General features: G+C 31.3%; 1 protein-coding gene across 1 annotated transcript; it reads left to right on the top strand.

Moving 5' to 3' along the window:
• Positions 1–2,305: 2,305 nt before the first annotated feature.
• On the top strand, positions 2,306–13,429 carry LOC108377292 (voltage-dependent calcium channel type A subunit alpha-1-like; the record flags this gene model as incomplete). Its single annotated transcript, XM_017633554.1, has 4 exons — positions 2,306–2,412; positions 6,568–6,651; positions 8,353–8,358; positions 13,415–13,429. Coding segments are annotated over exons 1-4 (198 nt in total), but the record flags the coding sequence as incomplete, so codon positions are not given.
• Positions 13,430–13,912: the final 483 nt, after the last annotated feature.

Raw genomic sequence — 13,912 nt, 5'->3', positions numbered from 1 at the left:
TGAATTCGCTTTGCGTTATAATTCTTACTGGCAGTGTTCATACCTTAACTTGTCTTTGGCTATGTTCACTTAAAAATTTGAATCTAAACTATTCTCCTCTCCCGAACTGTAAATGTTCATTGTTAAGTGTTTTAGGTGTGAAGAAAGAAACAATTTTTATAAAAATTTAAGCTTTTTTTACTTGTTGCGCGAACAAATATGCACCAAAAATCGCCTAGAAATTTGTCCAATTTGCTTTTATTTTTTTCGCTGCCATGTCGGCAAATGTATGCAATTCCTAAACGCAGTTTGAAATGGCTCTCTATTCGTGTTTCTTTAAAAGGGTAATTCTGGCGAAGATAGTTGCAATTCTTTTGTAAGACTACTGAAGAACAGTATACATGATAGTTGGAAAGATTTTGTTTATTCGGTCACGAAAGTCTTTCAAGAAAGCTCCCTGACAACTCTCATGGTGAAAAGCTCTTTTGACAGAAACCAATTGAGGAGATAATGTACGCACTGCTCCAGCAGTCAAAATGGCCTAAAGTGCAAAGTGCTGGCGTGCCATTAGAGGTATCCAATGTTCGAATCCCGGGGAAGCAAAATTTTTTCTTTTAAATTTAATTTTTAACCGACTTCCAAAAAAGGAGGAGGTTATCAGTTCGTCGGAATATTTTTTTTTTTATGTTATGTTACCGCATAACTTTGGACCACGTCAACCGATTTCGATAATTATTTTTGCATCGGATCTCAGAGGTGCAATCAATCGGATGCAGAGGTGATCTCATACTAATCTGGTTAAGATCCTATCATTACTTGTTGATTTTATTGTTTTAAAAATAATTTTTTTTTTAATTTTGAGTACTTAAAATATTTTCTTTTTATAATATTTTTTTTTTAAGTTTTAGATTTTATAGTTTTAATTTTAATATTTTTTTATATGCTTTATATATTTAGAAACTTATTTTATATATTTGTTGCTTTTTTCAATATATTTTGTCTCTTTTGTTTTAGGTTTTTAATTTAGTTATGAAAAAAATATATATTTCAATTCATTTGGATTCAAATCGCCATGCACATTTTTACTTTCTAGAGATGCTTGTGAAAAGTCGACCGACTTTTTAAATACGAGTTATTTTCTTTCGACAAGAAAATGTTTTATTTCTCAGCGTATTTTTTCCTTTAAATAAAAGTTTTTTAGTAACGACTTCTATATGCAGCCCACTCATCTTACCACAGAGAAAATAATAGTAAATATGGAGAATATGCTGAATTAAGGCGCAATTCGTGATCTAATTCATATTAAGACAGTTGAGATACCCTTAATCTGAGCCACCTAACACGTTTTTAATCTCCGTTCGTCCAATATCATTGCATGTAGGACTTCCGGCGTTATTATATTTTGTAGGAGACCTGAACGTTTATCGCCACTTGTCTGATACAACCAGAAGCGAATTCAATAAACAAATTCTTAGTGATTGAAATTGTTGATACTGAATATTGTATGTAAAAATAATGCTTTATGAGCGAGCTTACGAATTTACTTATTTCGTAAGGAGTATAAGTTTTTCTATTTTCAACCGCTGTCAATCACAAATTAAGAGGCATAAGTTGCTCAAGACTCAAAAATTTGCCGACTTATAAAACTGTCCTCGTACTGATGTTTCTATGTCCTGGAAAAAACGCAACATAGTTGACCCTCAAATCTTCGTTTTGCTAATCGTTCACCTTGTATTTAAAAAGGTGGTAACTCTACTCTTAGGTTTGGTAGAAATCTTCTTGACAAGCATCATAGATACAAAGTACTAAGCCCACTAAAATGAAGACTGTCCCCCCAACACAGTACATGAAAGGCTTTTCAGAAGTTTATGCTACTCAGTTGTCCTTTTCTTATGTATCTCAAGCGTCCATTCAATATATCCGTGAGCAGTGATAATATTTTCATCAACTAGATTTATGCTCTTCTTTTGCCATGCGTTTTAGAAAACTCGTATGTAACTTTCTTGTAAATAAGGACCATGAATCGATCATGATCAATAACGAAAAATATTATATAAGTAGTTATGTAAATACTCCATGTATATATGTGTTCATATCTACTAAACGTTTAAATACTCGACTTTCATTCTGGGCTGTGTAACTGGTTTATTTGCGCTTTACTCTAGCAAAGACTAACTAACACAAACAAGCATTATAATATGTATTTCTATGTATTAAATTGTAAATTTTATAAGTTAAAATTTTTAAATTTATTTTTACATACATACATAAATGTATTGCCTATATTAAATCAAAAACCAAACTAATAATGAATTTCTACAGTACCATAATCAAGGTGAAATGTATGAGAAATCACTAAAATATATCAACATGGGATTCACGGGGATGTTCAGCGTTGAGACAGTACTGAAAATAATTGGATTTGGTGTAAAGGTAGGTGGTATAAATAGTAAAATGTAAATTGAAAGAACGGAGAGTGGTTCAAATATTTGTATGACCAAAAGCGGAATACTATATGCATGGTGTTAGTAAAACGGCATTCACATGGGGCAATTTTGGAGTAAATTTTAGAGCCTATTAGTTGAATCAAAAGTTGGCTGCCCCCCCCAACATCATTGGAAACGATTAATTGAAAGGCCATTCACACCAGGCGATTGTTGCTTTCAACTTAAAGTTGCCTGTAAAATCGCCTCATGTAAACACGGTATAAAGCTTTTGGTAATTCATTACCGCTAAATATCAGCTGAAATTTACAATGTAAAGAGAAAGTTATTAGAAAAGCTGATGTCTTACCAGACGATTAGTTGCGCTTGTAAGCGTCAAATGGTACATAAAAAACAGTGCGTATACGTAATATTTTCGTATAAAGAATGACAGTCCAAAAGGTGAGTTTTGTTGCAATTTTTTTCGGTGTCAACTATTTAATTTTATTTTTTTTGTGCCGCTAAGTACATTTACAAAATTGCATGTGTTTATAAAATACTTTGAATTTTGTAAAGCACGCCGTGGAGCACAATTTTCAATGGTTCAACTTGCTTCTCTTTCTTCATAAACGTTGTTGTTTTACAATTTGTTCCATTTGTTTATGTATATTGCCTTTGCAAATAAATAGCATTACTGCATGGCGATTCTAACACAGCGAAACTTTTATACTCCAGCTTAACACTACTCGAACCAAAGCACAGCTAGGCAAAAAAAAAACACAAACAAAAAATCAACAATAAAATTGGGTTTACTTTTAAGAAATGGAAGTCAGGAATAAAAAATGCAAGTCTAAAGAAGTTATATATTTTTTTCTACTCGAGGTCTAGCTAATGCCAGGAAATGTTAGGAACTACAAAAATGCCAAGAAATCTCATAGGGAGAATTTGAAATTTGCTTTTAGTGGCCGTCCAAAAAAAAAAAAAGTGTGCATCTCCTAATTGCAATGCCCTTGTTATGGTGGCGCATCTGGCATCAAGCAAACGGAATATTTAAATAACTGTGCTAAGTTTGTAATTTTCCTTTTTTTTCTGGCATAAAACAAGTTTGCAATATACTTTTAAAAAGTAATCCATTTCCATGGTAAAAAAAAAAAAACAAAAAAAAATTAGGTTTTTTAGGTACATTGCATGTTTTAGGTAAAAATAAAACAAAAAACTCGAAAAGGTCGGTTTTGAGGTGAAGGTTATTCTTCATTTAATCAGATCTTGAAAATGTCTTTTTACTTAAAATCAGCTTGTAAAACTTTAAAAAAGACTAAAACCCGTAGATTCCTCGACTCAGGAAGAGCAAAAATATGTGTTCAAAATTTTTAAAATTTTCATTGCACACTGGCTTCAGTACAAACAAAATTTTAATACCCTCATATTTCAGGGTAATTTTAAAAGTCAAGGTAATACTTTCATCAAAATATTTTGTCTGAATTTCCCATCTCAAAAGCTTTAGAATAGCGTACGTCTCTTTCTTTTCTTTTCTCGTTCCCGAAATATTTATTTTGTTGATTTTTTCTAAAGTACCCTCTGCGACGCATGCCTTAAACATTTTTTGGTATTCCTTGTAGGGTTCTATAGAAAATCTACGTAGCATAGGTATCAATTTCTTTAGAATTATCATTATGTTTGCCACTAGCAAAATCAATACCGAGGTTAGTAGAATGTGAATTAAATTTTATAGGGTACAAGTACGTATTGAGTGCACCCAACTTATCCATTACTGGTACTTGTCTTCATGTAGAAATCGAAAGTTAATATAAATCGTAGATAAAGATTCGAATGAAAACATTGTCTGACAGAAGCAAATTTTCCATAAAGCTAAATGAAAAGGAGTATCAATCGCAGCTTCTTCTACATAGTACTTCAAGCCAGAAAAGGCTACATTTAAAATATTAGTAGGCAGACTGCCTAACCGTGTTGCATTTGTATATTATGATAGCTATAAGGAAATCAAAGCGCTGAACTCTCGGAACATTTTCTAATTAGACTAATTTGCGTAAAAGATCATAGTGCTAGAGTTTTCATTCATTCATTTTTTAATTGAAATAGAGCTTTATGTAAAGATGTACATACAAAACCAATCTCCCTTGGTAGTTTTTTTAGATTTTCGTTTTAGTCAAAATTCGTAAAGTGATTTAGTATAGATTTTTTACTCGAAAATTACAATATAAAATATACATAAAGAAACCTACAATCAAATATATGAAAGTACACGGCTTTAGCTAATATAATAAGTAGCCAGTTTTTTTGTCTTAAAATTGTTAGTAAAAGCATATGCTCTACCCTTTAATCCTAGGGTTACGCAAACATATTAATTAGCATTAATTTAAAATAAACGTTTTTTTTTAAGTGCTATGTGTAAATGAAACCCTTAATTGATAACAGAAAAGTAGAATTAGAGCAAACACGTTTACAAACATAAAAATACTGTGATCCCATAGTTTTTGTTTATATAGTTTTCTTTTTAAAGTTTAAATATTTATTATACCAATTGGCCAATTCACGTTTGTTTGCGTAGCAAGATTAAAATAAATAAATTTAAAATTAACTTACTCAAGTAAAAATATTGGAGTCCCAACGAATTTGGTATATAAAAACTTGAAAAAAATTATTAATCAATTCCATGTAAATTTCATCCGAAATTTCTAATACGTATCTCGTCTTTCGAGGCATTCCAGGTTCGCTTATTTTCTTCAAGTTGGTGCCTAAATCCACTCTACACTAAGCTATTGTGGGTTAGCAGCAGCCTGGCTTAGTTATTTGGAAAACAATTTTACTACATAAATATTCAAGGCAATAAAAAACAAGGGCGCTTATGACGAGCCATTGTTATACCTTCTTAATAAAATCATTATCAGCTAATATTTAGTAAAAAAAAAATCAGAGACACTTAAACCTAATTTTGGGTCGTAGATTACGGTTCTGTACACCGGTTTTTTAGAACAGGTAATTTTTCCAAGATTTTTCATTTTAAGTCTTCATTACGAATGAAATTAAACACGGAAATTGCTACTTATATGCCATGTACGATTATGTACGGGTACGAACATGTATGATGTGGCGTATGGGTAGCATTATTTCCTGCACCAATTTTATATAAAAAATATTGGACATTTCCGTTTGACCATTTACAACTTGTTTATTTATCGGTTTTTATCGTTAGTAAAAGAACAGGATTTAATGCAAATTAAAATAGTGCGAAAGATTTTTTTTTTTAATTTTTTCCTTGTTAAAGTTTGGATTTTTTTGGTAAAAATTAAAATATCTTGAGAAAATTACCTGATCTGAAAAACGGTATACAGAGCCACAATCCGCGACTCTACATTAAGTTTACGTTTTTCGGCGTATTTTTCTGTCATTTCAAAACTTGAAATTTTCCCCACAGCGTTATCGGAATTTTCTTTAGTTTTCGAGGCAGTTTTTCAATTCTAACATCACTTGGCGAGAAAACACATTAATCATTCGTTTAGAATGAACTGAAGTCAGTTTTGCTCCTCAAAATCGGAAAACAATTTACGCAAACTAAAAGCTACAGAAGAACTCGAGAAATGTTTTGTGCCATTACATTCTATATAATTTTTTTTTGTAAAAATATTCAATCGTGATTTGGTCATTTTGAACTTTATTTCATTAAAAGTTAGATTACTAACCCATTTTTATTGCGTATTATGATTCATAGATACGTAAATATACATATTGGTTTTCCCCCTTTTCCACCAAGTAAAACCAAAAAAAAGCAATCATTTTTTGATGATTTTTGTTTTTGTAGTTTCATGATGCACCGCCAACTCATAGTGATATATTGAACTACATGAATCTGGTATTCACATTATTCTTCTTTTTGGAGACCATATTCAAAGTTATAGCCTTTGGATGTACGGTAGGTATACAATTTTGTAGAACTAAGTTAAAAAACCAAGTGTCGATTTGGTGGACGAAAAAAATTTTATATAAAAACAAAAAAATAAAAATAAAAGTTTTCTAAACAGCGAGTAACTGCATTGTAAATTTCAGCCGCTATTAAATAACTAAATATATAAATATTGAAGTGTATCCGATATGCGATGGTTTTTTTTTTACTAAAACTGTTTCTTAATCTTTCTCGCTTTTATAGAATTTCTTCAAGGACCCATGGAACATTTTCGATCTCATTACTGTTGTGGGCAGTATCGTAGATGCGCTATGGATGGAATTCGGGGTAATTATTGCATATTTATTTACATGAAAAACAATTGCTTAGCACCGTTGTTCTTTTAACTTGGTTTACTAAGAGCTGTTGCTCAGCCAAATGCCACAAAAAAAAAAACAGAAAAAAACAGCTATAAAAAATTGTTTTACTATTTGCGAAGCGAAGCAATGTTAGCTTTGAATATTGTCTTTAAGCAAGTTATGCGTATTGCTACATTAAATACGTATATTTATTTACAAAATAATGAGTATTCGTACTGTTTTCTTAAAATTACATAAATATCTACCTATGCATACATATGTATACGAAGTGTATTTAAATATTAATGAATGAATGCATTTTGCTGTTAGGTCGTGTTTATTGTGTTTAGCATCGAAAAGCAAACTATATATACGCAAATAATTCAGTATAAACAAAAATTTATTTAAATGCATAAACTTGCTTACTATATACGTACGTATTGAATATGTATAATCACCAACTGTCTATTAATTGTTTGCGTTCATTGAGATAAGGCTGCAAGCGTGCTTTCGATTCTGCGTTGCTTAAAGCGTTTTTGAAATTATTAATTAATAGAAAAGCTACGTATTCAGCTTTATTTGTTAACAGTATTTAAAATTATATACCGAAAAAAACGCAACTTGCCAATAGATACTTGCAGACCAACAAAGTTTTATGGGAAATAAAACTACTTCGAGTAAAAAAAAATATATATATTTCTATCATAAAATAAATTATTTCGTATGATGCATAGTTCATTTCTAAATGGCAAAAAAAAATGCGACGATATATACGTTCGAATTTTCAGGCCTTATATATATACAGACTTATTTATAACTACTTCACCTACGTACATACAATTCATTCATGACCTCTTTACGCCTTATTCAATATATTATCAATTTTAATAATTTTACNCTAAGTAATTTATAATATGTACATTTGTATACGTACGTATAAATTCTGCAATGAATCACCGCAAAAAAAAAATAATAATCATAATTCTTTTAAATTTTCCTTTTTTTCGTACTTTATTTGTGTACAAACACACAAAATCAAATACCAAATACGAAATGGGGTCTCATATACAAAAACAAAACAAAAAAAAAAACCAACCAAAAAACAAAAAAAAAATTCCAATACCCACTAAAACTCACTTAAATATATTTACCACTCAAAATAAACACAACCAAAAAAAACAAAACAAAACTTCTATACTCCCATGAATATACTACAACAAAATCCCAACACTTGCACGACATTTCGATACGATGTCACTTCAAATATTTCACCTAAAACACTGAATGTATACAACTATATACTTTTTTCTTCTTATCTAAAAAAATATTAAACTATTTTTTTTTTCGCTCAAAACAATTGTCCTTTTGGCTGTGCAAACAAATATGTATTATTGTACACGAACTAAAAATCTTCATCGTCAAAAAAAAAAAAACTTATAAATCTTTTATAAAACTTCCTGTATTGTCAAATCTAAATTTTCTTGCTGTCGTTTCAAAAATCTCTTTCATCAACCGAAAACATAAAAATCAAACAAAAATTTGTTAAAAAATTACCAACATTCGCAATCACAACAACATTCAAAAAAAAAAATGAATTGAAAAAAAAAAAATACTGCTAATAATAAAACAAATCTACAAAAACTCATCTACTACTTACCTACTACAACAACTACTACAATTACAACACCAGCACGATGTAAGTACAAAACACTTCTTACACCAATACTTACTACAATAATCATAAAGTTGTTTTCCTATTTGTAAAATTTTATGTGTGTTTTTGTTGTTGACATTTGTTGGAAAACATTTGTGTTTAATAATGTTTTATTGTAATTTCGTATGCCTGAGTGGAAGAACGACCTACATATGTATCTCGGCAGCCAATTTGAAAATGCCCCTACTCAGAAGGCCCTATTTCCGAATTTGATTGAAGAACGTCCCAATTCAGAATTTTAATGAAAAACGCTATATCTCAGAATTTGGTTGAAGAACGATCTCAATCGAAAATACATGAAAATTGTGCTGAAATAGGGCGTTTTCCTAAAATAAGGCGTTCTTCAAGGAAATTCTGAAATAAGGCGTTGTTGATAAACTTTCTGAGATAAGTGGCTGCCGAGATAGGTTGATCCTCCTTTCAACCATCGAAAAATGTTATTTTATTGTTTTGTTTAAACCCTTTACCAACGCTTATTGTATTGGTAGGCATTTTCCAATTGTACGTGCGATTTTTTATTTTATTTTTATTTTTTTAGTTTAAAGTAATTTATGGCAGTCGCGCAGGCTAGTAGGCTCTGTAGCTAAACTAAAAGGCTAAAATTACCACTAACCGTAAGCTTGACTAATAGTCGTTACTTTCGTGTGTAGCTGCGATACCATGCAATTTATTATTTAAGTAGTAGGAAATTGTACTTTGTTTACTTTAGGCGAGTATGTAAATAAGTACATACTAATCGAGTGTAACTACTAACGAAATTGCTTCTCTCCAATACCCTAAGTAATTACGAACACAGGAATTATAAAGTAAAGATATTTTAATATGTATATATGTTCATACGCTCCTCTGCTTACAACCGTAGCCTTCCTTCCTGAATAATTGCTTTTACTAGATAAGTCTCCAAGGCGTCGTACAAATTCGTTTAAGTTTTAACGGGAAAGTTGTTTGCTTCTCTACATATACGATTAGATCGCTTGACCAAATCCCTAGCTTGTATAAATGGCTACAATGAGCAGTCAAATAAACTGTAATAATTCTTGGCCTCAACTTGGGAAGGTTTATGAGAAATCTGTATCATTTTAGATTATCCCTCCATGGTAAGCTCGTAACTTGATGAACCCCATGGTGTGTCGCCAATGCAGTTTCACCAGTTTGGTATTTTCTTTTCAGTTGTATGACTATTGCTACAATTAAAGTATGTGGCCAACCTTTTCAATCTGAGAAGCAACCGTCGCAGTTCTGGGCACCCCCTTTGTCGTAGTCGAGGCACCAGCCCTTCTTGATGAGTGATCAGTTTCCTCATTTCCCCGACTACCATCTGCCTTGGTACCAGTGTTGCTACTAATCGATTGATTTTTTAATCAATTGGTTAATTCGATTGAATTCAATCCAATTACAGTTAATCATGATTAATTGATAAGCTGGTTATCATAACCGCGATTAAAAAAATTAATTTTTAATCATTAACCATTAATTTGATTAAGTAGGTTTGGTGATTAATTAATTTACGCTGGAATTTTCGTGTGCACGCAAGGTCAGTTAACCGGGTATGGCGAAGTCGGTTTTCCTTATCAATCTAAGCAATTTGGTATGCGTTTTCATTAATTCCCTGCTTATATATTACTAATAAATATAATAATAATTTTTTTTATATATTGTGTGTTTTTATAAGCGTGAAACACAAAACAATAACTATAACTCTTGTTTTGTTTCAAATTCGGACAAACTAGAGCACTTAATCAGATTTTATTTTTAATCGGATTAATGATTAATGATTAAAATTAATTAATCGTAACCACAACCGACGATTAAAGGTTAAAAAAAAAAAATAATCATTAATCGTGCAGATGATTACGATTAATTAATTTTAATCGTTAATCGCGATTAACATTTTAATCGCTAATTTTTGATCCTAAATCAGATTAACATTTTGCCAACACTTTCTGGTACCCGTATCAGTTAGATAGCATTTTTCTTAGCCAGGACATTAAACTTCCCAATATACGCCAAAACCAATGAGGATTTGACCCCGAAGGATGACAGAGGTAAAAGTGCCGCCTAACTATAACTCGGACTAATTTCTCAAACTTCCACTCGTAGGACGCTAGGGAACGTCCCGAAGGGCACTGCATACTTAAGAATCGGTCCGTATACTCCTGATTCAATATGCTGAAGCACCTTAGAGCCGTCTGTATGCCACTATAATATGCTCGCCAGTACGTGTCTCTCCATAATAAAGTGACCTGTGAGATGCTGTAGTTCGGGTACAAGAATGACCTTTACGTTGAATCCTGATACCCCATATGTTATTATTGGTTATGCTACCATGGTGTACATCAATGTCAGCATCCTTGGTGTGTATCCCCAGGATCTGCCTGATAGAGGTTTGCACACCATAGTTATTCATTTGGCGACTTTATCGAATGCAATATTCCCTGTATATGTATAGAATCTGGAAATAAGTCCGTCGCGAAAAGCGAAAAGGAAGAATTAACTATGAAAATACACAAATTATATAACTAAATTTTTAGCAAACTAATACTACTAAGCCTGGGAAAATCTAAATTTTCTGAAACTTTAAGTTCAGTGGATTCAACAGGTTTATCTTATTTGAGACACCTTTATACAATTCTCCCACTTTTAACTGTGTACAGTAAAGTCTTCCATTTCATTGAAGGGTTGGCTAATGCCTTAATAAACTGCACGTCTATTAAATACTCTGGCCTCTTCACCTTTTCACTGCCCATTTCCCTAAGTATTGCGATTATATTTCAACCAAAAAGCTAAAAGATATACGCCCCCATCATATTCAATGCCAGCTGGAGCCATGAGTAAAGATTCTACAATTTACATTAATTTACTTTCCACTGATTAAGTAGTTTCTCAGCCACAATTTTTTAAAGTTAAAGTTATTAAATTTTAATTTTAAGAATGGAAAAATATTCAACGTTTTCCCAAAGTTGATTAGACTTAATAAAAATTCTATGACTGATGTCCGTGTGCTGAGCCTTTTTAATGTTTTTCCAAAATATGTTTTTATCGAATGAATCTCGATGGACTTTTACTCTGTTCGAACTTCTTTTCCGTTGAATGTGGAAAATATGTATCCGGATTTATTTTACTTTGCAGTTACTGAGGTCATTTTAATTATTTATGTTTTTTTTGGTTGTTTGTGATCTAAATCTAGGGCCAATTTCAGTTTTAAAATTTAAACGCCCAATTAGTGATGCCCATGCTTTCACCATACTTTGAATTTATACTCTTTTTAAATCTTTAAAAGGCTAGGGAAGAATGCAGGATTGTGGTGATTCGAAGTGCAGGCACAAAGTACTTAACGTATTAAAAAAAAGCACAAAATAATTTTTTTTTTAACTTAAATTGATTTTTCTTAAAGCTTTTGTAATGCAAAGACACACTGCAACTTTTGAGTGCCAATAAAACAAAACTCAGATCTTCTGTGCTGTGACTTTGAGCAGCATAATTTCAAAGCTACACGCAGAAAACAATCAGCTGAATGTATTTCTCTCAACACGTAATTTGGTCTAGTTAAATTTACCAAATCATGTGTTGAGGGAAATATTTTTAGCTATTTTTTTTCTGGGTGTATGACGTAGTAATTCTCTTGCAAATATATGTCCGTGAAAAGTGAAGACAATCTGGCCTTTAAAGTGATCGCTGAAAGTGGCCTTAGGACTCTACTTTATTTATGGTTTCATATTTTTCATCACAAAAAACAAAAATATTTATTCCGTGTTCATGCTACTAAACATTTTCAAAACATACATGCTCGTACAATAATAAATACATATGTTCACTTTATCTATGCTAGAATGTTTAAGTGTTAATTTTAATTTGTTTAAAATACTTTATGGAATGCTCTTTTAAATAACTCCTAAGATTTTCCAACTTACTTACTATTACTTACTAATTTAACTATGTACTTACCTACCAACAACTGTGCTATATTTTGCGTTTGTCTACAACAAGTTGTAAGCTCTAACTCTTTCTGTAAGTAATAACAAGAACAGCAACAACAATTACAACAAAAAAAAATCATACATTTTACCGATTTACCGATATTCAGAGTTGATATAATTTATTTTTTGCCATAAAATTGTTTGGAGTAATATCACAATTCGATTGAAAAAAAAATTAGGAAATTACATGTATGAGTTGGCAAGACCTTTAAGCATAAAATTTATAAAAAAAATTTTAGTTTAAAATTAATCATTAAGCGACTTAAGTTTTATACATATTTAGCTCAACTTTAACATAGCATTCGGATTAAATTTATGCTTTTAAAACAGAATTTAATTTATTAAATTATATTCATTTAAGAGCCTTTTTGTCATTTTTTTTTTGCTTCTGCAAAACACGCACCTCCACTGCCAACGTCACAAAACCACGATATCAAAAAAAAAAAAATCAAAAACATTATCATCACATACTTGCACAAAATAATCAAACGCGAACCGAATACATTGCAAAAAAAAAAAAACATGAAAATCCGCAAAAATTGCGCTTAAAATGGTTTTTGCATTGGCAAACACTTGAAATCTACAAACACGTCAATAACTTTTGGATACTTTTCCACACATGGGAAACGCAATGTACACTGTTGTGATGAAAAATTTAACTTGACAACAACAACAATACATGCAATAAAAACAAAAACAAATGTCACACCACCACACCAACATGCGAATGGAATTTGAAACGCTTTCAATTTACTAAATGAAAATCCTAATTCTACCTAAAACAATACAAAAAAAAAATATGTATACATAAACAAAACAAATTGCATCACAACAACACTTGAATGTCGTCGCAACTACCACCACAACCACCGACAATGCAACAATCACATTTTGCCAATCACTACTCCTCCATAACCACCACCACCACCACCACTGTCACCACATTTGCCACCACATTTCCACCACGACCACCATACCCACTGCCACCGCCACCGCCACTGCCACTGCCACTGCCACTCTTCACCACCGCAACATCGCAATTGATTATCCAAAAATCACAGGCAACTGACGCAACTGTAAGTAGTCGGCAAGAATTTTGTCTTGCCATTAATTTTGTTCGATTGTTCAGCCATTTAAATTGAAATTAACTAATATATGAAAAACTTGTATTGCTAATAAGTAAATTTACATAAATAGAAAACTTTCGTTACCTACATATTTTTATATGCAATTCGAATGCAGGCGATGACGTATCGCTCTTAGTTTTTGTAATTATTTATTCCTTACTCTGTCGCTCTCTATCTCATTCTGATTTAATTCAATTCGCTAAATTTATTCAAGTTGAACGTAAAAATTTGCTACATAATTAATTAATTAGTTGCTTAAATAAGATTTCAGGGACTGCGAAAATGCCGATTTAAAATTAAAAAAATTAAATTAAAATTGCAATTTTTATTTAAACGCTTAAAATTTTTCAACTATTGCTTTACGATCTTTTTTGCTTGCAATAAATTTTTCAATCAAGTTGCAACTCCAGGCTGTCTTGCCATAAATTTTTT

This window comes from Rhagoletis zephyria, unplaced genomic scaffold (assembly GCF_001687245.7).
Source record: "Rhagoletis zephyria isolate East Lansing unplaced genomic scaffold, Rhagoletis_zephyria_1.1 Rzeph_scaffold_11868, whole genome shotgun sequence".
In the NCBI taxonomy this organism is placed as follows: Eukaryota; Metazoa; Arthropoda; class Insecta; order Diptera; family Tephritidae; genus Rhagoletis; species Rhagoletis zephyria.
The sequence above is the reverse complement of the archived record's forward strand: the minus strand, read 5'-3'. Positions and strand labels throughout refer to the sequence as shown.